This window comes from Agelaius phoeniceus, chromosome 14 (assembly GCF_051311805.1).
Source record: "Agelaius phoeniceus isolate bAgePho1 chromosome 14, bAgePho1.hap1, whole genome shotgun sequence".
Classification (NCBI taxonomy): domain Eukaryota; kingdom Metazoa; phylum Chordata; class Aves; order Passeriformes; family Icteridae; genus Agelaius; species Agelaius phoeniceus.
Window position 1 is genome coordinate 13,191,066 of NC_135278.1, and position 27,445 is coordinate 13,218,510.

Below are 27,445 nucleotides of genomic sequence, written 5' to 3' on the forward strand. Positions count from 1 at the left end.
CTCATGTCAGAGAAATCCCTGAGCCTGGGGCATCTGTCAGTGTGTGCAGCCTCTGTCAGGCTGAGAGCCCTCACCTCACACCTGGATGGCACAGCCACTTGCACTGCCTTTGCTGAAGCTCTAGCTGGAGAAAAATCACAAAAATTCCAGAACAGTTTTTTTGAGGCAACTTCCAAGCAGACTCTGAGAATGGTGATAACCCATGAGCAGGAGCCTCTCCCAGACAGCTGCCAGGGGAAGTCTGTTACCTGTTGCTGTTTGCAGAGGGCAGGAGGTGAGAAAAACCACTATCAGAGCATGACCCTGGGCTGAGAAGTCTCCCTGCCTCTCAGGGCAGCACTTAATCAGCTCTGACGTGCCTAAACACTTAATCCCCACGGGGCTGCAGCAGGAGGAACCAGCTGATTTATTTTCACTGTGCACAGTCCAACCAACCCTGCCCTGCCTGTGGTTCACCTGCCCAAAAGGTACATGCTCTTTTTCTTGCCTCCTCCTCTACTGTCCATCGGTATTAGATGCTGTGGCTGATGTGTGGCTGGTCATGTTCTTTCTCGTTGTATTTATATTTACTTGTGCAGCAAAGGCTGGGTTGAGTCTGAATGTCTCCAATTCATGCCCAAGCATGTGCAAATGTACACCTGAAGAGACCATCCTCTGCAACAGAGCTGGACTGAAAACCCTACCTGGAGAAATAGCACCATCCACCATCTCCCTAAACCTCTCCAACAATTATTTGCGGATTCTCAACACCAACACCTTCAGAAACCTGACTTTCCTTCACAGCCTCTGGCTAGATGGGAACAATCTGACTTTCCTGACCCCAGGAACTTTCCATGCTCTCAGCAGGCTGCAAGAGCTGCACCTCAGCAGGAACTCACGCCTCACCTACCTGCACGCAAACACCTTCAGAGGACTATTAAACCTCATCAGCCTGGATTTGTCCCACTGCAACATCTTCGAAATCCACCCACTTCTATTTTCACACTTGCCTTCTTTAGAAAAGCTTGATTTAGCCTCCAATAACATGAGGTATGTCCCACAAGCCTTTAGGAACCTCTCCAGCCTCACGAGGCTGTCCCTGGAGGGCAATCACATAGAGGCCATCGGCAGAGATTCCCTGAAGGACCTGGAAACCCTGAACGATCTCAATCTCAGGAAGAATCGGATATGGATCATCCAAAATGGAGCTTTCTCAAAGCTTCTCAGACTGGACATGTTAAATTTAGGCCACAACTTCATCACTGATTTGCCTAATCAGCTTTTTGAAGGATTGATCCAGCTCAAGACCATGCACCTTGAAGCCAACAGAATCACTGCTGTGGACTGCACCTTCAGGCAGCTGCTCAACTTGAGAAACTTGTACCTGAACAACAACCAGATCTCCTCCATCTCAGACTCTGCTTTTTTGCACCTAAACAAGCTGCACTTCCTTCACCTGAGCAGAAACAACCTCAGCTCACTGCCGGTGCACCTCTTCTCCTCCCTGCCCAAGCTGAGGTACGTGCTCCTGTCCCACAACCCCTGGAGCTGCGACTGCAGCGCGCTCTGGCTCCGGCGCTGGAAGGCCGCGCTCATCCAGGGGCTGGACTGCGCCTTCCCGGGCCCTGCCAACACCACGGCAGCCCAGCAGCCCCTCCCTGGGCTCCTGAGGGACTGCCCCGTGCCCCTGGGGACGGCCACCGAGGACAGGTGCAGGGTGGCTGGCACCAGCGTGGCCCCCAGGCCCCCCGCCCTGCCCGGCCAGCTCATCCTGCTGGCCCTTGCCTGCCACACGTGGGGATGGGGCACCCTGCTGGCCACCTTTTAATGGTGTTTGAGTGTAGCAGGCTCCGGGCCTGCCAGGGCTCCATGGAGGGAAGAGGCTCAAAGATAGGAAATGCCGTGTCCCGGTGAAAAAGCAAGAAGGCCCTCTCTTCTGCCTTTCGGACCCCAGCTCATCTCTCTGTAACCCCATAGGCCACTTTCCCTTAACCCCTGCTCTTGGACAATTTTGGATCCCCCTCTACCCTATATAATGGGCTGTTTTAGCCCATTCTGGTTAGAAGAACCCTTCACAGACCCCAATAAAACCATCGCTGTGGAACTCCAGCTGCCTTCTCCTCTCTCGCGTCTGCCTTTCGGTCGGCCTGCAACAGTGCCTTAGCAAGCAAAGAGCTGGAATCATGAGAGAGCTGATAATCACTAAAAAGAGCTGATATCCCTTAAGCTTGCTAAGGTTGCCTGCAGCTAAGAGCAGCTTGGGCACTCTGCCCCCAAAGGACTGAGCTATCCGAGCTATCCGGCCCGTGCTGCCTGCTCAGGGGCAAACCTGCCCAGCAGGAGGCCAGGACATTTCAGTAATAAAGTGGAGGCTGATTATTTGTTTTCTTGAAATTTGTTTATGAACAATGGTTTTGCTGGCATTTGGATTTTATATGCAAATAAAGAAATTTCAATATATAGGAATATATTATTTCCTTTATGGGCAATACTCTAATCTGAAATGCTAACATCAAAATTCAATGCAAATGCTCACATTGGCAAGTTCAGGTCTGGGGCTTGTGCTGGTGATGTGGGGCTAGAAGCATGTTCTCCTCTGCCCTCCCCATTCCCAACTGACCACAGCCAGGTGTGACCTCCCTGGGAGGAGCTGCCTTCTGTGCCCAGCCCATACTGGGCATATTGTCAATGAGTACTGCTGAAATAGGAATAAATTGCATGTGCTCCGGGACATCTGGAGTCCTGAGAAAAGGCCCAGTCCATCAGCATCACTGTGAGCACGTGGTACCTTCCCACAGCAGGAACATGGGGATCTCTGCTGCTGGAATGCAAGACAATGTGGGAGGTGTGCGCAAAACCACCACCATGTAAAACATTTTATCACTCAGGTGTTTCTGCCAGCACTGAACCTCAGCTAATGTAGCTCTGCATTTACCCCTGTAAGGAGGTCATTTGTCTCAGGGATGGGCTGTACAAGTTGTGTTTCCCTGCATGCTGTTAAGGACCGCTGTCCCAGCACAATTCCAGTGCCGCCTCCCCAGTCTGCCTCCCTTCAGCTGCTGGGAGACACAGATCAGCCTTCTCTGTCCTCCCAAATGGAATTTTCCATTTGTGCAGGTATATTAAAAGCCCTTATCCAATGTTTGCTGCGTGCTTACAGAAGGAAGCAAAGGAATGTGTGCCAGACACACCACACTTGTCCCTGTCCTCAAAGGAATTACCCCAAGCTGATAAGAGAGAAATAAACTCTTGTTTAGGGCTGAAAACACACAAACCTGCACAATTTGACATGGGAAACCTGCCATGGAGTGCAGAGCAGGACCAACCTTTGCTGTTACACCAGGGAAGGGACAAAGTAGGGCTCCACAACAAAACCACACATGCTGCACCTCATTGTATTTGTGGTTACGTTTGTGCAAAGCATTTAACAGTCAATACAATAAATTTTTGCTTACATTGTCTGTGCTGTTTCATCATCTTCACTTCCCTCAGCTTCACATACTTTGAGAAGTGGTGGAAAAATACTCCAGCTGGTTTCTTGCTTTTGAATTACTCTCTGTTAAGCTTCAATCAAAAAAGGCAGAAGCAAAAAAGCAAGCAAAGTCCACCTCAGCAATTCTTATGTCCCTAAAAGATTCCATTTTTCCATTGAATAATACAAATTGGTGAAAAATTTATATGGACAAGAACTTTGCCTTCTCTGAACATTTTGAGAAAACATTCCTTCCACTTTTACACAACCACCTCATTAAAGAGTAACAGGAACACAACTAAATTGCTTCCACTGTGCTATGATAAAAAATCATAGAAATATTTAACAAGTTATACACAGTATGCTCAGGGAGAACATGTGGCCCCATTTTTAATCCACAAAAAAATGAAACTTGCAAGGAATACAAGAAGAAGGCCAGAAAACACAGACCCTGAGGAGGCAGTCTGGGCTGGCAAAGACATTTGAAGGAGGACCTTAAGATGCAGGATAAGAACAACATGCACCCAACAAGGGCAGCAGCAAGTCCAACTATTTTTAAAAAAATCAGTATGAACAAAGCTGACACTTTGGTAAAACTGACACTTTGTTTTTGCAAGGTTAAAAAAAACCTTGCAAACACAAAAGCATGTAACTGAAGAAGCAAAACAAAGTATAAATACAAAAAAATAATTTAATATTAAAGAGCAAGAAGAGTTGCAGGAAGAAGGAAATGTGCTGAAGTTTACATCTCCTGTTGAAAATTTTAGGTGTGTTTAACAAAACAAACTATTTGAAAACCTGCTTGTTAAGAGAGCTCAGTAGAGAGAAAGCACAGGGTTTGTCCTGATTGCCCTGCACTGGACCTTCAGTGTGAGACATCCACTTTGCTTGGACCCCAAACTTTTCTTTCTTAAATACATCCAGCACAAGGAGACACTTTGCCATCCTGTAATTGTCAAAGTACCCATTTCTCCCCCTTTAACCTGGTACCAGAGGCAAAAGAAGCAAGACAGGACAGATGCACATGGCCACTTCCAAAGTCCAAGAATTTTGACCTTAATCACACCACGCCCCCAGCCAGTGCCATAAATCAGCAGAACAGTTTCAGTGGGATGGCTGTGCCTCTACTTACGGTATATCACTCCATCTTGAGTGAAAACATGCAATTTCCTGTGGGAAGCTTTGTTAACATACTTCTCTTGTGAAAAAATTCTACCAGTGGAAAGTTTCCAGCCAGCTCTGCACGAGGCTTCATGCAGGGAATCACTGGGGTGGTTTTCTGACACCCCACACCCAGAGCAGGGAGCACTCCCAGCCAGTGCCACCCATGCAGATGGCAGGGCTCCTGCTCATCTCCCCCTCTTCACCTGCCCTTTTTTCATCTCCTACACACAGGAAAATTAATTCCCTTTCACTAAATTAGTGATACAAATAGTCATACAAATGCTAACCTCTGAAACCCCCAAGGCACAACACCACAGAAGCTGCTGCTTCAAACAAACTTTGCTTTTCAGGGACCTTTCCCTGCTGTGCTGCCAGCAGCACCAACCCCTCACCATGCTCTGAAGGACCAGTACCTGGCATCAGATTTACATCAGGTCAATAAAGATGAAGATTGTGTGTGGCACCAGCTGGAACTGAAGACAGGCTGCCATGCTGGGTCAGTGCAAATAAGGAGAGAAGCGTGTATTTAAATGTTTTTATTTCAACTGATGCTTTGCCACCATATTACATCACTTTGAATAGCTTGGAATAGCAATATGATCTCAAAATATAGCAAACAGCTTGCCAAAGCAAGAGAATATGAAATCCTATGGATACAGCATCTTCCTTCTTTGGCGACAATGCTTCCTTCCATTTATCTCTAAAAATAATTTTATATTCCAGCACATTTGCTGTTCACTTTATTGAACCCTGCTGTTTATACCATTTGCCTCTTCCCTGCACAAAACCTCTCCACAATGTAGTATGGTTTTGTATCTAACAGCATTTTAAATAAAAAAGTTATAGTTTTCATGCAGATTTTTGTAAAAATTATTTTCTAGGTGCACAGAACTGAACCAAGATGCATACAAAAATGCATTCACTTCCATTCTCAGGTGTAACCGTGCCATCAGCAACATGATCATATGTTACTGCAAGAGGTCCAAGGATGGTGGTATTATCATATGCAGTATAACCTTAAAAAACAAACAAACAAACAAACAAAAAAAAACCCCTTTTTATAAGCAGCAAGAGAAAAAACTGCCATGCTTTATTTGTAAAGTAATCAAAATAGTTAGATGTACAAAAAAGCACCATGTACAAAGAATACCAGAGGAAGTACATCTTCCTAATTACACATTTCTCATTTAGCATTGCGAGCTGGCCTGCAGGTCCCAACTTGTACTGTAGATTTATTTGCAAAATTAAGGATGTGGTCAAACCTAAAATATGCTTGGACTGTATGATAGAAATTAAAGTGGACTGCAGATAGAAATTAGATTTGTTTCCATTACAACTTATACCAACCACCTTATAGCCCTCAAGGGTATAAAACCACACATCAAGTATTTGAGAAATAATGGAGTGAAAACAGCTCCAGAGCAATATTGCAAGATGCAGGTCTGCTATGAATGCATTTCTGTGAGCTCTTGATAAGTTAAACTTTCCTTTGGGAAAAGAGCACATCTGTTGGTTATAACTCCTCCCCCTGAGAATTTTAATAAATTTGTCTTGCAAAGCAAAACAAAGTCCTTTGAACTTCAACAGTTCCAAGGCCAACAGCATTTCAACGTGGTCACAGCCCATCTGCTACTCATGCACCCAGGGTGGCAGGTTGGGTTTTTGTTGCATTTTGGTTTTTTTTTCTTTACATGGATCATCCCTTTTATACTCGCTTCATTCCTCTGCCCATCAAGCAGGCGAACACGGTCATGACCATCTTTGGCTTCACCTCCACAAGATCCTCTGGAAGAGCATAAACTCTGGCACCAATTCTTCTTGCCATGGACACAGCATACCTATTCACCATGGAAAGATAAGGTGGTCAGCACTGAGACTGCTATCAGTAAACGGCAAGTCAAATCCTGCCCCATGCAACACCATTTCACCTATTCTTTAATAAGATTCAACACATGGGACAGTTTATTCACACCACATCCTTCTGTTTTACAAGTTTTTCTCATTTTTTGCTGCTTTCCTTTTCCACAGTAAAGTATTTTTAATGTGCAAATTGACCTTTGAATGTCAAGTCCACTTTACTGACAGTTAAAGAATCTTAATTAATATTTGTTAGGGCTAATAGCATCTATAATGAAGGATTAATCATGTAACACTTCCTTTTCTGTTTGCTCCTTATGAATAACTATTATCTGCCAGAAATTTTGCTGTCATTCTGCCACTGCAGAACAGTCACAGAACACACATTTCAAAGGCATGCTTTAATATGCATACTTTAAACTTGACAATCTGTGATGATTCAACAAGACATAAGACATACAAGGGTTCAATTTCAAAACTCCAAGCCATCAGCTGAACACTTTAAATGCCTGAACAAACAGGTGAGAAATGGAGTGTCACTGGTAAGAACTGCTGGAGCTGCTCTGCATTTCTCTCAGCAAGCCAGAGCTCAGCCAACTGCTCCCTCCAGTGTCACGGGCAAGGACAGCAACTCGATTTCATAGGTGCTGCCTGTGTAAAAAGTACTGTGCTAAAAGAGACTGAAAACCACAGCAATAAACTGGTCAAAACACCTGCAGCAATAAACTGCTGGTTTTTTGCAGTTTATTGCAAAAAACCTCAAGCCAGCACATTGAATGTGCACCCTTTCAATGCCAAACAGCTTTTGAGAGAGCAAACTCACTTAGCATTATTTTGCTTGTCATCTTCCGATAGGTGACCAGTCTTTACAAGGTCATAGTTGATACAACCAGGCTGGATGGCATCAATTAAATCCACAACTGCCAAGCTTGTGCTGATGGTCTTGTCCTAGAGAATACAGAGACAGGGAAGTAAAGATGAGTGTCCATAATTCTCACCTCAATTCAGCTGCTCTGCTACATGCAACCAGAGAAGTTTTAAACGAGCTTTTTCAAAGCAGCTGTGTTAGTGACTATTCCCAGGTGGACCAGAGGGAAAGCCAAACTGCTGCCTCAGCTTTGGTGATAATACAATACTCTTACTCCAATTTACTGCAAGTGCTCTGGAAATCCAAAGAAGCAATCATTGTGCAGGCAGCAGCTCTGCCCTGCTGAGCACAGCCCAAGGCACAATGCTCACCTCCAAATGCACACCAGCTCCAGCCCCTTTGCTTGCCAGCATCTCACCTCCCATCTCTGCCCCAGATCCTGCCCACCCTCCCTCCTCAGGCACTATTGGGAGGTCTACCCACTATGACTACCCACTATGGGCAGTCCTAAACATTCTCCTGTCTTACAGCCTGAAGCCACTCAGTTCCAGCACAGTCTGAATCCTATCCTGTTTAAACTCCTTTCTAAGATGCCCCTGCTGTTCCTCCAGCTGAGGAAAAAAATTTTGGGCACTTGTCTCCTTTTGTAGGCAAGAAGGAAACCTGTACCTTGAAGTTCTGGATAGAGGTGGTCTTGCCAGCTTCTTTCAGGGTCTGGTTTACCCAGCTGACTATAATGTCATCGTTGGCTTTCTGACCATCACCCAGGTCCTCGAGGACATTCAGCGTGTACCTGAGAACCAGCAGAGAGAACAAGATTAGGCACAGAGCCAGGACAAAGCCATGCAGCCAGGATGCAACATGAGCCATGGCAGCTTGAAAAGTCTTTACATAGTCTCAGCTCTGGGTTTGGGGTATTTTTAAAAATCCTTTAGCAAAAAGAAAGAATGATGTATCTTATCTGAAGTGTGATTTCTGTTAAAGCATTAGTCTTTCTAGCATTTCATGTCCTTTAATAGGAGCTCACAAAATTGCCTGGGCTCAGGACACTTGTTAAACTGTTCTATCATTGAGCATTTGCTCTATTACCTAAAAGGTGTGGATTACCTCAGGAGCTGGCATTCAGATCTCTAATACCAAATTAGGAGCTACCATGCACCTTTTTTCCAGACATATATTTGCATAATCTTACAATTCTTCAGAACTAGGTAACAGGAAGATCAATTTTATCTGCTATTATGTTTCTTCTTTCCCCCACAATGCAAGAGATCTATGAAGCAGCCCTAGAATGTTTCCCTCTCAATTTCCAATTAAAAATCAGAACATAGAAGTTGTGTAATGTTGCTGCTCAGGGTTTCTGCTTGTGGACCAGACTTGAGCAGGTAAGAGAGGTGATCCTTGTCACAGGATGATCACAGGTCCACCCACAAGCTGTCCATAGGTGTCTGCTCCAGACTCTCATATGCAGCTCTATCACAGTTTTGTCCAGGTGTGTCTCAGACACCCCACAGAGGTTTTACAATCATGGTGACCTATTCCTGCAATGCTCTCATGGAAGAATTTTTCCAAATTCTGTACACTCATAAGTTTCACATGTTTGAGAGGGGTCCTACCTTCTCATCAACTGCCAGACCAAGGCCAGTGTCAGCGTTGGGTTTCCATCATTCAGATCTTGCCCTCCAATGCCAACCAGGGAGAATTTAGCTGGATGCTTTCCCAAGTCTACAGCGTAGTTACAGTTTTCCAGCTACACAGGACAAGAGTTTAAACAGCAAAATCACTCACAAACACACACACTTGACTGGAAGTCTCAAACAGAAAGTTTTAGTGTCCATGACTTCCTTTAAAATCTTTTGACATGTTTACCTTTTTCATATTTGCTCCAAGTTTAGGGTATGGAGGCTTGTTAACCTTATTCCAGTCAACAGGAACTTTGATCTTCTCATATAATTGTAGTATTACCAGTGCATCTTGGAGATCTCTAAAGTGGAAAACACGGATTAAGTCTAATGCTTTGAGATTTGAGTGCACTCTGACTTTGTCACATCATGAATAATTACTATTCTTTACAGAATAGTAAAGAATATTTCAACAACAATAATAAAAAGAAAGAAAAAAAAAAAGCTGTGTCTGCCATAAGCCTGAAGCTTACCCATAGAGGTGATTTACGTGGGGGTTCACACCCAGGGAGTTCATCCAGTTGCGGAAGGTCCGTTCCTCACGCGTCTCTCCTACACGATGGAAAACAGGTTCAGTGCAAATTCTGCAATTTCAAAGCTGAGCAGGGATTTCCACCCTGCAAGGCAGGGAGCTTTGAGCTGCAGAGCTCACCAGGAGGTTTTAAGCAGAAAAAGAGTAATTTTTTTATAATTTTTTCCAAAGGAAGAGGGTGACCCTGCTATCTAGTCTTGGATGTCATTTTGATTTCCTCAGGCCTCAGAAGAGCCTTTTGCACTTTCTGCAAGAAAAAGGAGCAGAAAGGTCTTTCACATGGGTGTTAGCTAACTGCTGTCACAGCCCAGTCCCAGTTGTGCCAACAATTAGCATTCCCATGGACATCTCACTGCATTTCTGAGGTTTTCTTGCCCATCACAGGAAACGGCAAAACCAAATTCCCCAGCATGGTGAATGATGGGGTGCTTGCAGAGTGCCTACAGGTTCAGGCTCCACAACAGGGTCAGAGCAGCTGAGCAGGCTGCCAGGTGCCCTTCTCATCTGCCCCAAATGAGTAAACACCCACTGCAGCACTGAAGCCTCAAATCATAGGTGTTACTTCAACAGAGATACCTCTGCAGGGCACAGCCTCCAATGACACAATTGTTTACTTTAGACAGTCCCCCCCTGCTAATTTGGTGACTGATAAGGGCCATCACCTTCCAAGAGGGTCCAGTCGATGTCCTGGTTTTCAGGCTTGGTAAGTGCTGGGTACTTGTTGAACAGGTTGGCCACGAAGGCCAGGTTCAGTTTGGGGTTGCCACTGACCACGTCAGCCGGCGTGACGAACTGGCGGCAGCCCAGCCGATCCGCCTGCTGCAGCATGAACTCTGCCCTGCGCAAGTCATCCTTCTCCTGCAGGGATGCAACGGACAGCAGCTGTCATGGAACACCCTGGGCCACACTGCACAGCAGATGGGAAGCTCCTGACCACTGTCTGGAGCCATGTCACAAGTCCATGTTTGGCATCAGTCACTAACGGGTGAAGGGATGAGGCCCACACACCAACCCCTGCTGCTGTGCCATTGTCATGCCTTGTCTTGCCTTTTTTCTTAGCATTTTCTTAGCATTTTCTTAGCATTCTTTTCTTTCCAAGCTCACATGCTGTCAAATTTTAATGCTTTTGGAGCCTAGTGGCTCAAAAGAAGTCAATATGCTCCCAAATGGAGCAAGGCCACAGAGGATTTCTCAATTGTCTCTGTTAATTGGACGGTAGTGACCAGGCTGGCAGCAAGCACTCATTGAGCACACACCTGAGGTGTGCACATGGTCACTGACACTGTACACGCTCTAGAAATTAAGATACCAGGTTACCCAGATGTCATGGGGCAATGACAGGGTACAGGGAGCTCAGGATTCTAGGGGATGAGGACACGACAGCCTGAATACTTACATTGAAACCTGACATGTTAATATCAATCTGAGGCTCTCCTTCTTTCTGCCCTTTGGGGGCAATTTGATTGAGGAGGTGGAAATAGGCTCTCGAATCCTGAAATGAATGAAAAAGAAAATTCAGCTCTCCTGCACAGCAATGAATACACCATAACAATTCATTTCAAGCTCATTTTTTACAAGTCACCATGCATAACTGGCTTATGTACCTTTACTGAATTGCCAAAATCTGTAAGCTTAAAAGAGAGCACAATGGTAGAAATCCAGGCCGCAGGAAAGGAAACAAAGGGAAAAGGTTAGAAATATTTAAGAAGACAATTATGTGGTTTGACTGTTTGAAAGCTGCCTTTGCTACAAGCTCTGGTGTCACAGCCACCTCTGCAGTGGCTGGAGGAGGCAATGACCCCATGCTGCTCTCACTCATGGCCCCCAGATGCCCCAAGGCAGCCCTAACCTCTAAACAAGGCAGCCATTCCTACTGCCACAGCAATGATGAAAATGGCTCCGTGAAGACAAATTCCAAGCAAAAATCTGATTATAAGATGTCTGAATGTTTTCTTCTGTGCCTGCCCATTAGCTAGAGTAGCTTAGAGGAGAGAGGCCAGGGATGGTCACAAAGCAGGAGGAGCCAATAGCTGTAGTGATTATTTATCAACTACATGTCCTTTTAGTCCTCAGCACTAAGGAGGACCTCAGCATATCATGGCAGCCTAGGGGATGCACCAGAGAAGCCAACAGCTATCAGCAAAACTGTAAGTAATTTTGAAATTGGAAATAAGAGTGCCCATGCACACAACAGGTCAGATCTATGATCTTCATACACCTCAATTATCAATTTCTTTTTCTATCTCAATCTTCTTTCTCCTACTTGAAACTGCTGGCCATGTGAATAAGCTCCAGAAAACTGCTGAGACCAGTGTCCAGATGCCCCACACTGACCCAGAGTCACCTTCCTCCATTTCCCACCAGTGTCCCCACTCACATGTGAAAAGCAGCTTTAGGAGTCCCCACTCCCATTCCTACTAAGCCCAGGGTGAAGAATAAGAGCTTTTGTTTCCCTTCCTCTCTCCAGCCCCATGACATTTTAGATGAAATGTCATCACCTGCTAAGAGTATGTGGAAGTCTCACTCTCCAGTGAAGCATTTCCCCTGTTATCTCCACCAAAATATGGATTAAGGACATTTGAAAACATATAAGCAATGTCAGTTTAAAAACTGACTGATTAAAACACACAACAGCAGCACTGGAGGAAACAGAGTTCAACACTGGGCTCACCCTCATGGCAAGAGAGAACAGCACTGCAGGACCTCAAATACAACATCCAAACCCCCCTGGTAAAAGCACTCAGTGTGTCTGGGTCAAGAAAGGTCCTGCCTGAGGAGGAAAGGCCTCATTTTCACATGCAAACACATCCCTGTCCAGCTCCCAGTCTTTTCCCAGGCACTGCAAACCAGGAGAGCTCTGGTACCTTGATATCTGAGCTGAAGTTACTGATTTTGTGCCAGCCTGCGTTTTCCAGGTGGAAGTTGGCCCATCTTAGGAGCAGCTCTTCTGGGGATAGTTTCATAAGGTCCTCCAGATTTTCACCATCACGAAGTAAGGCAGCCAGTGCTACAAGAAAAAGGATTGTGAGGGAAGAGTCAAACCTGCATGCCAGAATTTGAGCTGCAGCAAGATTTCAGGGGGGTACAATACCAACTACTGATTATGTCAAAATATTCTGGGTATTAGCAGAGCTTTCCTGAGTTGGTTGTTACACAGAGAGGAGTATAAATGATCTAGAAATATATGTGTAAAAAAGAGTATTTTCCCTTTTCTTGTGTAACAAAATTCTCTGGACTTTATGTGCAGCCTTTTAAGCTGATGACAGGAAGCTAAATTCAAATGCACTTCTATGTCAATGAAAAATGCTTCCAAGCAGTTTCATAAGCACCATTAAAAAAACTCAAAGGAGCCAAGATAAGCACCCTTTCAGCTGGCCAGTGCTTCCTCTGCCATGAATTTTCAATCTAAACCAAACAATGTCAACACTTCATGATGGGGAAGCTTAAATAAAAGACACTGAAGCCCTTCCATCCATCTGGATGCTCTGATAGTACATGCAGGAATATCAGAGCTCTTCAGATGATTTGAAAAACTTTAAATTTTGGAGGCTGTCATGCAGGACCAAGTGAGCACAGGGAGAGATCTGCAGCATCAGTCTCTCACCACCAAGGACAAAGTGAGAGCCCAAGCTGCTCCACTGACAGTAGCAAGGAGGATTTTAGAACCAAATAACTACCATAGAGCTGAAGCCCCCTTTTTAATTTTTTTTTTTTTTTTAATAAAGCTATGCAGTTGTCTATAATCCTAAAAGGATCCAAGCAGCTTTTGCCACATCCCAACACCATAGGAGCCTGCAGCTGGAGCAGCCTAGGGCATCACCAAGCAGAGTGTGCCCAGGCTGAAGCCAAGCTGCATCCTGACTTACAGGCTGGGGTTCAGCCAGCTCTGCAAGGCTGATACACATCACCAGGCTGGCAGAGCCCCCCTGCATGACCCTGCTGCACAGCTCCCAACAGGCTGGAGAACATTCAGCTTGGCACACACCCTGATGATCCTCCTTCCAGCACAGAGGAGGGAGGGAAGAGGCAGGGCTGGGGCTGACAGCACAAGCCAGGCTGTGCCCATGCTGTAGAGGAATCACTCAGGATTTCATTACCTTCATTTCTGCTGAGCTCTATGTCAGCAAACAAGCCGATCTTGATGACCTGCCAGAGCAGCCCCAGCACCAGGTGGGGCTTCCCTTCCCTCAAGTCCTCCGCGCCAATGTTGACGACATGGCAGCCGATGGCAGACGCAGAATTCAAGGCCAGGTTCAGGTTCTCCTGCAAACAGCAGAGCCCAGTCACACACAGCCCAGGGAGATGCTGCCTTCCCTGTCATCCAGCACCAGCAGAGTGCAGGTTCCCCCCTTGCCCTTGCTCCAGCTCAGAGGAAACCCTCCCAGCTGAAGTTTTAAGGGAGCTGTGGTGGCAGCAGGCTGAATCAATAAGAACTGAACTAAGCACCAGGGTTTAATTTCAGCCTCTGGTATTGAGTTTCAGCCTCTGAGTTAGTTGCACCTAGTGGCATCGACAAGAATAAGGCTAGAGAAGTGCTAATTTGCACACACAAAGAGGCATCCTCACAAAAACAACCTGCCCCAGTATGAAATGATTCATGGTTAACACCAATATCACACTGTTTAAAAAAGACAGTGCTGTACCTAATCACCACAGCAATATCACGTGTCCACAACATTTCAGCCACTTTACCCACTTTGTCATTAATTCAGCATTTTTTAACCATGGCCACAGAACTGTCAATTATGCATGGTACAAAACTGCATTAATAATTAAACAGAAGCTATAAAATTTGCTCCTTTCCAACATTCCACAAAATGTCTTGAGCTACCATGCAACATTCATTACTTCTATATTAATATGAATTTCAGAAAATAAAATACAGAAAAGCTTTATACCTGAATTATGAATGGTGTGAGTTTCTTCTTATTAATTGCTCTTTCATCAATTGTGTCAGGAACAGAAAGATTGATCATTTTGCTGTTAGGAAGAAAACCAGTGATATTTGAAAAACACTTAGTATTTAATCTGAACAAAACTCAATGCACTGTGACAATACTCACCACAGCACATTTCCTGTAGCCAGCAGGCTGTTTTTGTGTATTTTTTTAACATAAAAATCAAGACTGCATAAATCAGAAGTTAATATTTACATTATCAAGAATGTATTTGTAACTAATAGCTAAGCCTGAAACTTTAAACATGTTCCCAGCCACTACTGATCTCAGCTGCTGGAGCAAAAAGAGCACATGAATTATTCACAGTGTAGTTCCTGAACTAGTGAAGACTCATTGCTCTGCTGACATCCACTGCACATTCTAGTAAGAAAACAAACTTCCTCCTATTGTAAAGGTTTACTACTGCTGGCAGGAAAACCTGCCCCAAAAAAGAACAAACACTTGGAGAGCTCAGTGGGGAGCATGTGAGTACAATGAATTTTTAATCAACACCAAAAATGGCAAATTTAAACTTTAGAGTATGAACTACTTCCTACTCAGTTCAGTCTTTGCCTAAAGCCATTAATTACTTGAAACTTGGGAAATAAATAAACTAAAAATATCCATCACAAGCTAAAGTTAAAAAATAAAAGCAGTTAAAGAGAAGAGGTAACTCACTTAAACTTACTTTGTGTATTGATACAGAGATCCTGAAATTCTTGATTGATCCAGTTCTCCACTATATTAATTCACTTACAATAAAACAAATGAACCCAACCCATAAAACCAACAAAAATCTCATACACAGAAGGCTGCTGGTATTTAGCAGCCCTGGAAGCCTTCTGTTCTCAGCATGTAACAGAATAAGTCACCAAACCTACTTAGTGCAGTTATTAAAAAGAACAAGAAGACTCCCAGAAAATCCATTTTTGAGTTAATGCACAATAAGGTCACTAACATTCCCATGGAGAACACTGTCTGCTTAAACATCCAAGAGAATGGGTCATTTATCACATGTGCCTCTCCTCAAGCTACCCAGCACCCAGCTGAGTTTGCACCAGGACAACTCCTGTTCCCACAGAGCACCTTCTGCCCCCTCAGCAAACTCAGTCTCAAGCCCAAACAAAAGCACTGGATGAAAATATCAGCTGGCACCAAAGCTGAGGCATCACACAATGGCAATGAAAGCCTGAGAGACTGAGCCTCTTTTCATATGTGCAAAACGTTATGCATACACACCAGTCACAAAACCAGCCCAGAATAGGATGAAAATTCCCCAAACTGCATTTTCAGGAAGTTATTTTGCTGATTTTTAACGTCTTTAATTCAAGAGCCATCATTACTTACCATAGCACAATCCCATCTCCCACAGCGTTGAACAGGTCATCTGTATTTGGGTTCATTGGGATAACGTGCCGACAGTCGGGATCATTTTCCAGGGCTTTGTTTATCCAGTTTACAAAGGCATATTTCTCCTCCTCTAAGATAACCAATCATAAATTTAATACAGGTTTTTTCATAACTAAGATTTTCCCAAAAGAAGCAGAGTACAATAGCCCAGGGAAATAACAGCCCCTCTATCATTACCATACATTTGTTTGGCCACATGAAGTATAAAGAAAGAAGATGTTCACAACTATCAGAATATTTCTATTATTTACTTGTTACTTAACAACTTTATCACACTCAAGTGTGACACAAGGACTTCATCAGCAAGCAAATAAGAACACATTTAACTTATACACTGTTAAATTTGCAGCACATAAATTCTGTCCTGCTTTCACCCTGACGTGAGATCACTCCGCTCTAAGAGAGCTAGAGCACAACACATGGCATGGTGTGGTAGAAATGGGCTGGTTTTGGCATAGGACCTCCAAAAACCCAAGAGAAGAGTGAGAATCAGAGTGGTACCTGAGTAGGAGTGCTGGGTGCCCTCGCTGGAGAGCTCTGAGGTGCCCCCAATGGCACAGATTCCTTCCTTCCTGTTAATGGCTCTCCGGAACGTTTTAGCAATATCGCTGCTTTTCACCTCTTGGAAAATCTACAATTGAAAGTGCTCTGTTAGGCAGGAAAAATTCATCTTCATAAACTAAAAAGGACCACAGAAGGAGCTATTTCTTCTCAGCTTTAAAGCAAACTTCACAGTAAAATCAGCAAATGTGAAGGGCCCAGCAAGGGTGTAGTGGTATTAAATCTGATATGGACAGTGGGCAGAGTCATCCCACTTTCTCAAACACACACTGCCAGTGCCTATTGAAACAGAAGCATCAGGCATGAAGCACCTTGCATAGATTTACCTTTACAAGTGGATTTCAAGAGACCACAAGAAAAAACCATGAAACCTTTGCAGTCTGAGCACGGGTAACACATGCAGCAGGTCCTGCAGGGCCAAACTTGAGAAAGCTGTGGTGCAATTTTAACCTTTCTGTGTAAGCCAGATGCTCATGTGACTGTGACTTTAGTTCACACAAAAGACTTCATCCACAACCCAACAACAACTCTCTTTAAGCATATAACAGTCAAATCTGCAATAAAGTGTAACAATGAGTGCTCCAAGTAAAGATTCCCCCTTCCTCAACAGCAGGCTTCACCTAACTGGTGAAACACCCTCTTGTTGGAGAGCAGAAGAGATGCTCTAGCACAGATGACTGCACATGCCATTTGCACAGGTTGGATGCCACTGTTAGTGGCCCCAAGGCCCTAGAGAACTGAGCAGCTATTAGTAAAAAACACATTCAGTGGCTGGAAAGCCTACTGTAACTCCCTCAAAACTAAACTAAATTAGTTTCAACCAAGCTGAAAACACAAATGAAATGTGTAGAGGTTTTCTAAACACTACCCAGAAAAGGACAATGAAATTACAGGGCCAGGCTGCTGGTTGTCACACCTCACCTTCCCTGTCCCTTAAACACAGGGAAGGTGGCAAGTCAAAATGATGATACAGCACAGTTAAATCATCTCCTGATGGCATGCAGAGGTTGATCAGGTAAAGCTGACTGAAGATCTGAGAGCCCAAAAGTTGGGGGATTTCTGGTTGGTTGGCTTTAACCACAAGGATTTTGTTTTAGATCTATTTATTTTAAAATTTCCTGGATTAACTACTATCTTCTTGAGAATATGTGCTCTAAATCACTTGGTCCCAATGTAAAGACAGTTCATGTCATTCTTTGTATCATAAACTCCAGTAAAAATGCTCAGAGCAAGAGTTCAGTTTGTAAAAATCATCCAGCTAAGCATTGCTCATGTACACCTCAGCTGCCCTAAGACATTTTGTCTTTACTCAATCTTTGGTACCTTTCAAATGAGACAGAAGAGATTTATTTCCTCCTTCCTAGTGCAAAGTTAAGAGTTATGGACCAGCTCAAACCAACAGCTGAAACATGCACCCAGCATGCAAGTGTTTACAAACTGCAAACTCCAACTTACTAGTTGGCTCCGAACTCAAAAAGTTCAGAGGGTCTGAAAACAATTAAGGAACAGAAAGTGAAGATAAATTAAGAAATATCAAGAAAACTAATTGACATGAAAACAGCTCCCTCAATGTACTGCTAATACTTTAATTACTCCTTCAGCATTCAGTCATCAGAGCATCAAAAGGATGAAAAACATACATTGAAGAAGTCTTGCACTTTTGTAAAAATTAATAAATGTTTAAATTCTGGCCTATTTCTACTAAAAAAGACTGATCTTCCAGCTTGTACCCATCACCTTATTCCTGTTTTTCCTTTTCCAGGCAAGAGATTTGAATTTTCCTAAATTAGCACCTAACACAAATCCAAGTGTGTCTTGAGATGCCCTTTCAACTCTTTAGCAAATACTTGCAGTCCCATTAAACCGAGAAAGGAAATTATACTGATACACAGGGAAAACAAGCATTCATCTGTGTGCCTGGAAAAACTGAATAGCTTCCAGTAAATACTGTAAGCTTGGATCATTGCAAGCCCTTCTTTCCAGTTGTCACATCATGTGGAAACAGTATTTTGGCCTCCAATGAAGCTACCACACAGTAAAACCACATGGATTCCTTTTGGTTGGTTTGTTGGCTTTTGTTCAAAAACCAACCAATATTTCTCCTCTGTCCAAATCTAAAGGCTGTCAATAACAGCACAAAAGACTGATCATATACAGATACCCGTACAAAGAACTGATTTTTACATGGCAAGAACGATGAGTTTGTCAAAAGAAAATTAGGATTAGGGTAAGTGGCTGAGAAGTCAGGTTTGATCTCCTCTCCTTAGCTTTGTCTAAAAGGGGCCCCCCAGGCTGCAGGCAATTCAGAAATATCACTTACATAGACGAACTCTTCAAAACTAATCTTCCCATCTTTGTTCTTGTCACCATCAATCATGAGCTTCTGGATGATCTCTCTCACTTTGTAGCCAGGGAGAGGCAGGCTGGCCTCCTTGAACAGCTCGTGCAACTCGTAGTCACAGATGAACCCATTGCTGTTGAGGTCTGAGGAAGAGAAGAGGCAGCAGAAGGTTTTAGAAATGCTCCTGTACCTGACAGAACTGACCCCCAACAGAGGGGCAAAAATGTGACCCCCCCACCGTGTCCAAGAGCTTCATGGAGAGCAACCTGCACACTGGGCACCTGCTGAATCCATGGGCACACAGCAGAATGGCCACATCAAAAAGAAAATATCAAGGAGTACATTGTTCAAAGGACACCCATAGGGACCAAAGGCACACAGTAAATACACACAGTAAATACACACAGCACATCCTCAGAGAGTGCCCCAGCACAAGTCCTGGGAGCCCTCCAGCTCTGGCAACAGCAGCTTTGAAGCAGGACTGCCCACGATGACTCTGGGCACATGTGACCAGTCTGGTGTTAAAGTTTCACAACAGAACATCTGTATTTTCATAAACAATCTCCAGAATGTCTCTTTTTATGCCTAAATACCACAGAGCCCTTGCATGTTAAAAATAGATGGTCATGAAACACAGCACCTCTTATATTCTGAACTAAAAACACCAAGTCAGCTCTGCAGTTGCATTTTTATCATGTTGTCAATGATATTCTCCATTTAACACTGACAGCAAATTGCAGATATTTTATTGCTGCCCAAGAATGCTCTACCAGGACATTGGCTTTCACAGTCTATCACCGTGTGTTTAGTGGGATAGTGTCACCTCCCTGAGGAAGAAAACAAGAATCTAGTGTCACACTGGAGCTTTGCACATCACAGATCCCACCCTCTTTGGGGACATCACCACATCTACTGACCACACATGGCAAATCCAGCATCCCCAGACCTTCTTCAGGCAAGTGAGGTTTTCCAGCCACTATGGACAGGCAGGGGCTGGGTGCCTCCTTCCCCAGGATGAGCAGAGTCTGCTCACAGCAGAGCTGGCACCCAGATTTCAGCAGAGTTGGGTCCCCAAGCAGACAGAGCATTTGAAGTAGTTGCACAGCCCAGATTCACACCTCAAGACATAAGTATGACCCTCCAGCCCCATCTTTGGGGAGGCAGGGATTCGGGGCATGTTGTGCTGTTACTGGCTCAGTAACAGGATGCTAAAATCCCTTTGCTGTAGGCAAGTGCTACAGACAGCCCAGGGGAGTTAATTTAGTGCCTGAAGAGCTGCACAAGCCCCAGAATTTGGTTTTCTTCAAGAGGGAATCTCACCTCAGCCACTGGGGATAGTATTTATGCTTGAAGTGAGGTATACTTTCAAGAATAAAGAAAACAATGGGGATAGCTCTAAGGTCCAGGGTTTTTTGTTTTTTTTTTTTTTTTTAACCAAATTGTGGAGGTCAATTTACTTTTAATGAGCATTCTGTGGTTTTTAGATTTTGTTTCACAGCAGTGTTCCAGCAAGCAGCACGTTTGCACCACCAGTCCTCATTTTCCAGATCCACAGGGGAATATGGGATTTTAAAATTGTTTTTATCAGTTAGCAAGAAAGTGAAACTGCACAGTGGCAAATACCTGAGGTAACCAGAGCAAACTTGTACTCCTTCCTACACCCCAGTCTCTGTGTCTCAGACTAAGGAAGAGCATCAATTCCAGTGGAATAATAAATACACTAAACTACTTCATGAAAAGTCAGTGTTTACAATAGTGCTGAGGAAATAAAGTGGTTTGGGGCAATGATTAATGATAACAATAGGCTGCTCTCTGGCCCTCAATTTTAGAATTTTATTCTGAAATAATACAAGCTTACAAAGGCAAGATTTATTAACAGTCCAGCCTGAGATGTCATGAGCAAACTATTTCCCCTCTAGATAAATCACAGCTTCTTCTATTACAGTATTTTTATTACTGAATCTAACTTTACAATATGCATCTTTTCCCCTCCTTACAGCCAGTGAGGAAAATAAATCAAGAAGGGATTTCCTAATCTCCAGGGCCTATGAACCTAAAACAAAACTTTACTTTCACCCTCAGCCTGCAGCCAACTCCCTGGCTTTTGCCTGTGCTTGACTGAACCAACCAAAATTCCTCAGCATGCTGCCAAATTAAGCAGGTAAATCCAAAATCATCTGTTTATCACTTCCTCCAGTCAATCCACCACCTCAGTTTTACAGCTACCCAAATGTTACGAGTAGATGTAAACAGCAGGCAAATGACAGAGCAAAATAAGACTTCAAAATATAAATTGTATCCTTGATGGGATCCAATTTTGGTTCAGATTTGTAAAGGTTTTCCTCTTTAAGTGTCTAGGTCAAGCATTCAGAAGTGTTTCTGATTCAGGCTTGCATGTGCTATGTCTGAGCCTATTCAGATGCAGAAGGGATAAAACCTTACATGGTATTTAATGGGGCAGAAGCCTCTTAGGTGAGACAGCAGGAAACTGAGCTCCAAAGTCTGCAACTCCAATAAGGGACACATGGATAAAAGGATGCTGAAACCTAGTAATACCTTGGTTCTACATATGAAGCCCTGCAGGTCAGGTATGAGGAATCTACTCCAAGCTGGGTCAACATCTGCCCAGTTTGGTTTCATTCACTCCTGCAATCAGCATCTTCCCAGTCCTCTAGGTGTGCTTAGCTCAGAGATCTACCCTTGCTCACTAAAAAAAAAAAAAAAATTAAAATCAATAAATAGGAGCTTTGCCACACAAAGAGCCACTGAAATGCACACTCACAAGAGAGATCACATAGGTCAGCAGCATGGCACAAAGAAAGATTTTGCCCATCAGGAAAGGCTGCACTGGGCTCAAACAAACAGCACAAAATCAAGTGTGAAGGACAACCTTAACTCACTCATAACCTTTGATCCTCAGGACTCAGCTAAGCTCTTGCAACCCTTAACAATATCCCAAACACCCACTTGTATGAGCTACTCAGCCATAGTATTCTGGGAAAAAAATCAATCACTGGTTTATTTCACAGAGTAAAAGGGCATTCATGTGCCAGACACTCGGGAGTGGGAATTACAAGTAAATCAGGTCTGTTAGTTTAACTTTAAGACCACACACCAAGTTACTGGTTTTGCACTGAAGATGCTCTCATTTCAAGTTTTAGCTTCTTGGCCACAGAAGGGCAGGTTTGAGTGTTAAAACTGCTGGTTTTACCATAAAGTGGTGCTGGCCTGTGGTTCTGGCTTGGTAGCAGAATCAAGTAGTGATTGACTATGAGATGGAAAAGGGACCAGTTCTTAACATGTCAATCAGCCTGACATGACAAATAGACCTGCAACCCCTATTCCACAGGGCAGCTGCTTCCCTTCCTACTCTCTCTGTTCCCCTTCTGGCATCAAATGTACAAAGAAGCAGCATTCAATAAAAAAGTTAAACACCAAAAAACTCTACCTCTGCAATACCAGCCAGTTCCAAAACTATTTCCAGCATCACTGCAGACCCACCATATGGTGCTTTGCTAGATGTCCTGCAACAGGCCCTGACTTCAGACAGAACTCTCTAACAAAATCTGAGCTGGTGTTCAGCAGCTCAAGAGGCAGTCAGAATAGAAGCCATCCCAAACGAAACGGTTCGGCGGCCTGCCCAGGATTACTAATGGAAGAAAGCAAAATTGTTTTAACAGACAAGCTACAGCCTGGATTCATTATAGTCTGCCTGATGGAAAGGAAACTACAGCACATCTGAAGTTTCCTATTTCTACTGAAAGATGCATGCATGCCAGCGTGCTAAACCTGGGAAAGGTCATGGCAGCAGGCACGGCACCTCTGCCATGTGCAGGTGGCGCAGCAAAGCCGCGACGAATCCCAAAAGCTGCTTCAAGCTCCAGCTCAGCTTCCTCCTGAGGACAAGCACTTAAAATAGCTTAAATAACAGGATGCTAGAGGGGGAAAGTAACCCACACGTTTCCTTTTAAGGACATATGCTCAGCAGGAGCATAGGATCACAGATCCCTACTTGCCCTAAGCAAACGTTGTGGAGCATTGTTTTACCACCTTGGAGCGCTGAACAAAGTGTTCAGCCCAGTTATGATTTTTGAGTACTTCATGTTTCCAGAAAAGATGCTTATCTCTGCTTATCTTAGAAGGAGAGAGAATGAAGACAAATAAACAGAGCAAGTCTGTGGATTTTTTTCTGCCACACCTCCCCTCTGAAATGCCCCTGTTTGGCCAAGTACACACACAGGCACCTGTTCCACAGAACAAATGCAGAGATCCAATGAGATCTGGAGCAACCTGTTCTTCTCCCACTAACCTGTGGGTCACTCCAAACCTAGACAGTTCCAATGCCCCACTAATTACTGTTTTCAAACATAACAAAGCTTTTTTTCCCCCACTGCTCTTTACCCCTTGGACCAGTCCCAAGACAATTAACTGCCTGTAGGATGGTGGGAGCTGCTTGTCTGTGCTATAGCTGGCTTTAGAGATAACCTTCAGCAGTGGTTTCTCACCTGTGGACTGTTCTAATAAGCAGTAGGATGTCTATGGGGCTCATGCCTTTTGCTGGCTGTCAGAGAACAGCACATCAGTTACACGGGAGAGAGGAAATACCTTCAAGTGGCATGGAAGGCCAAGTGGTGACAGAGCACACAGTAAATCACCTCACTGCCTCCCAGCATCCCCAGATGTCTCAATCCAGTCCAGCTGCAGACAGAAAAGCTGGTCAAACACACACCTTTAAAGCCCCATCAACCTACCCATGCAGAGCAGCAGCTTGCCCCATGCTGGAGTTAAAGCAGGTCTCCAGGAAGCCCAACCAGCTGTGCATTGGAGCAGGGCACACCTTGGTGAGCACCCTGTGAAATGTTTCCTCCTCCCCACATCTCCTTCATGACATCCTAGAAGCCAACAAGCTGAGTTTTGCTATAACCATGGTTCTCAGCTGTGTTCCAAATCTTCCAGATAGCTGGGAGATGAAAAACAGGGTTCATTTTACATAGCAGCCTTAGTCCAGCTTCTGTTCACATTCACTGGAGATGCTATTAGAAGTTCAGTGAAAGGCAGTCACCCAGCCAGGGACCAGCCCTATATCCCAGGGCAAACATGGCTCCTTCAGGCAAGAATAAAGGGAATGAGAGCATTAGAAACACTCCTGACAGGTGTGTCCCACATGCTTGGGGCTCTACCATGCCTAAAGCACACAAAACAAGGCAGCTGAAAAGAACTAGCAGATCTTATCTCATTTGTGGGTATGTCCAGGATAATTAGCACATTCCTCATTAATATTAAAGTTCTGACATTGCCTTTATAATTTAAAACCAAACAGGGACCCACATCCTGAGCAGGGTGAGCTCGTTTCCTACAAGAAATCAGGATTGGACTTGTATTTCTCCGTGTTTCCAACCTAATCTTGATCATTTCCCCCACACTAATCACAAAAAGCCACCACATTCCAGAGAGGTTAATAATTTTAAATGTATCCAAGGACAGAACAGGCTGCTTACATCTCAGCCTTAATGAGACTGCACTAAGAGGCACATTAGACAGAGAGAAACACTATGCTTCCTCCCATGGAACATCTCCCTCTGTGGCAGGTCACTTCTACCTGCTGCAAAAGTCCTGAGAGCAAGAGAGGAGAGGGAACTCCTTAAAATGCAACTTCCTTCAAGTTCCAACAGGGGTTACTGCTCCATGAGAATCAGTTGCCTCTGAAATTCACATTTTTCTCTGCAGATGGGAAATTCTGAGCAAGTGAGAGTTTTCACAGCCACCCTGTCCTAGATGGTGGTACCACCCAATACAGATAAGAGGCAACTATGATTCTATATCTATAACCAGTGCTCAAGTGATGCCCATGTCCAGTTAGAAAAACAAAATGCTGGCTCTCACTGCTTGTGCAACTTGATCCTGGCCAGTGCCAGTCCCGGGTGTGGTTCCCCAGCTGAACACACTGACCTCAGTCTCCCAGGGCTGTGCTCCAGCGCCCATCCCACCCCTCCCTGCTGGTTCTCTGACCCTTCAGTAAGCCATAGCAAGGAACTAAACCAACAGAAAAACATGTTTTCCATTATGTCAGTTCTTTTGCCCATTTCAGCTTCCTGAAGCAGCCTGCCAGAGGCTTCTGTGATGCCAGGGCAGGAGGAAAGCTGAGAGGCAGGAGGAGCAGTCCCTGGCGGAGGCTGTGCAGCCCCTGGAGCACAGCAGTTTGAGGGAGATCAGCAGAGATGGAGCCAGCAGAGGGCAATGGAGGTGTGCTCAGCACAAGGCATTGATCATCACCACAAGCTGCTCCATCGAGGCCAGGTGAACAAATTCAGTTTTGCTTACAAGCCCCAAAATGCACCTGCACAAGGCAGAAATGCAGCACCCACACTGACCATGCACACAGCTCAGCCAATCTGCCAAACCAACACCAGCAGAACCAAGAACTCTGCAAGCCCTGAAGTGCTGCCAAGGCCAAAGCAATGCAAAACCTGTTTGGATATTTCTTCTGCCATCAGGAAGCAACAAAGCCCACCCTGGAGCAAGAGCGCAGGGCTGTCTGCCAGTGCTCCCTGATAGCCAGACTGCCTTGTTCCTGCCTTTGTGCTCCTTGGCCAAAGGGACAAGCCAGAAGCAACAAAGCTGCCAAGGGACTCCTTGGCACAGAGACAATCATGAGACCAGCAGAATGCCCACATCCTGCTGGCACTGCTGCTCATCACAGGGGTGGGATAAATCCAATTCAAATGTGCAGCAGACAGGAGCAAGGTGCTCTCCTCAGTGTGACTTACCAACTTTAGCAAAAGCCTCCTTGAGTTCCTCCAGCTCATCTTTGGAGATTTGCATGGTGTTGGCCATCTCATGAATTTAGGGAGTACCTAAAGAGAGAAAAAGAACACTGTATGAAACCAGGCTGCATTCAACAACACAGTTTCCAACAGCAGCATAGCAACAATCAGTATCAGTGTCACCACACTTCCTGGGACTATGTTTATCTTTCCACTAAGAAAACAGATGTGTCAAACTCAGAGATGGGAAATACACTCTTTAATAAGTCAAAAAGCCCATTAGCCTTGTCAATATTTAGCTCTGTATGTTATTTTATGATTATGGTGTTCTGAACATATTAAGGTACCTGCTGTCAGTGTATTCTGTAGGTCATAACTCACATCTCCAGAGATTTTCCACAACTTTGAACAAAATCAGAATCCAGTGTCAAAATATTAATGGCGAGCACACAGCTACCAAACCCAAATAAAAGATTCTGAACATTATATGGAGAGGGTATTTTGGCACAAAGTAGTAAACCCAGTACTGTTTGCAAAAAGGAACTACTTTGCTCTTCTGCAAGAAAACTGTTTGAATCAACACCTACTTGTTTCCCCAGAGTCAGACTCCCAAAAAAATGCAAGGAACAGGCTGCTTGCATGGCCCCTGTTTTCATGAATGGCAGAAGCACCATGAGCAAGCACAGAAGAGCTTGAGAAACAGCGAGACCCCGAGTTCACAGAAACTCCCTTGGATAAGATCTGCTTGGTGTTTAAGAAACAGAGAGGATGGAGCACAGAGTTCCTCCACCCATCTGCCATCATGCTGCTTTCCAAGCACTGATGAGGTGCCACCCAGCCAGCCTGGACAGGAGGTATCACCACAGGGATGGGAGCAAGTCAGACACCTACACACAACCCCATGCCAGACATCTGTGAAAGGGCATCAGGTGCCCTGGTGGCCCTCTGACCACGAGAGAGCAGTGACTGATGCAACAAGGAACACAAACACAGGCACTGATAAGCACATTCTATCACCTCTGCTAGCTCTAGCTCAGGGTCTGTAATGGGGATTTAGGCAGGCTTGGTGCGACTTCAAATGAGATTTGCATCCCGAGATTTTCCAGCTCCCACATTGTTCACTACAATCCTGAAGCTGAGAAATAAAAGGTTCCTCCTCTGCCTGTGGGAACAGACACAGCTGCCTCCTCCTTTGTAAGCAAAAGGATGAGGGGTGGATTGAGGTTTACAGACTGTCAGAAGGCAGGATCCTGAACAGGCTGGCTCTGGCTCAAGGCTCAAGCAACAGGAGGCTCAGTTTAACAAATGCCTGTGCTCTGATTAGCAACCTTCTTTTGTCTGAGACTCCCAGCTGCCTTCACAAGCACTCACACAAGTTTGCCTGTAGCTGTAAATATTCATTTTCTGTAACACTTCGCTCAGTCTGGAAAGAATGAAGTTGTTAGAGATGAGAGCAATGGGCAGGTGTGGCAGCCTGGGAAAGCAGCTCAGACAGGTGCTCGCAGCAGAGAAACTCAACAAGAGTTGCATCACTGCAGAGACATGAAGGAAAGCACTTCAGACCCCACCTCCCAGCATTAGCAGGCACAAGATGTTGAACAGTCAGTAAAAGCCACCAACAGCAAGACAACAAATTTCATTGAGCTCAAGTTGAAAAATGGGGCAGAGGGAGGAATCACAGCAAAGGTGCATCAGACTGACAGATCTAAAAAAGAAATCTTTATAAAAGTAATTTTTTTTACTGTTTCACAGTAAAAAGGCTAATTGACCAAGGCAATGCTACCATGCAGGCCCCTGCAAGATGCAGGAATGCTGTGTGCAGCACTGACTGTCTTGCTTGATCTCCAGTGCAGGATCTGTCTCCATTCCTGGAGCAGCCCC

General features: G+C 44.6%; 2 protein-coding genes across 6 annotated transcripts in view; one reads left to right on the top strand and one right to left on the bottom strand.

The window, feature by feature from the left end:
* Window positions 1-541: 541 nt before the first annotated feature.
* On the top strand, window positions 542-1,807 carry LOC129126044 (uncharacterized). The gene has a single exon (XM_054641768.2). It carries the CDS (start codon window positions 542-544, stop codon window positions 1,805-1,807), a length of 1,266 nt encoding a protein of 421 aa, XP_054497743.2.
* Window positions 1,808-5,136: 3,329 nt separating this feature from the next.
* The window catches only part of PLS3 (plastin 3), a 49,990-nt gene continuing 27,681 nt past the window's right edge, over window positions 5,137-27,445 (bottom strand). For 4 of the 5 annotated variants that reach the window (XM_077185979.1, XM_077185982.1, XM_077185980.1 and 1 more), the window contains exons 2-17: window positions 25,568-25,654; window positions 18,780-18,943; window positions 16,400-16,529; window positions 15,836-15,968; window positions 14,450-14,531; window positions 13,649-13,814; window positions 12,416-12,558; window positions 11,156-11,182; window positions 10,948-11,043; window positions 10,214-10,409; window positions 9,493-9,571; window positions 9,207-9,321; window positions 8,954-9,087; window positions 8,010-8,133; window positions 7,296-7,420; window positions 5,137-6,453 (exon numbers count right to left, since the gene is read on the bottom strand). In XM_077185979.1, the coding sequence (XP_077042094.1) occupies window positions 6,321-6,453; window positions 7,296-7,420; window positions 8,010-8,133; window positions 8,954-9,087; window positions 9,207-9,321; window positions 9,493-9,571; window positions 10,214-10,409; window positions 10,948-11,043; window positions 11,156-11,182; window positions 12,416-12,558; window positions 13,649-13,814; window positions 14,450-14,531; window positions 15,836-15,968; window positions 16,400-16,529; window positions 18,780-18,943; window positions 25,568-25,634 (1,914 nt within the window). In that variant the 5' untranslated portion in view covers window positions 25,635-25,654 and the 3' untranslated portion in view covers window positions 5,137-6,320. The remainder of the gene's footprint in view (window positions 6,454-7,295; window positions 7,421-8,009; window positions 8,134-8,953; window positions 9,088-9,206; window positions 9,322-9,492; window positions 9,572-10,213; window positions 10,410-10,947; window positions 11,044-11,155; window positions 11,183-12,415; window positions 12,559-13,648; window positions 13,815-14,449; window positions 14,532-15,835; window positions 15,969-16,399; window positions 16,530-18,779; window positions 18,944-25,567; window positions 25,655-27,445) is intronic. The other variant, XM_077185983.1, reaches the window with a different exon arrangement.

Excerpts from the sequence above, each read along its gene's own strand:
- LOC129126044 (XM_054641768.2), top strand. The coding sequence starts at position 542 with ATGTTCTTTCTCGTTGTATTTATATTTACTTGTGCAGCAAAGGCTGGG.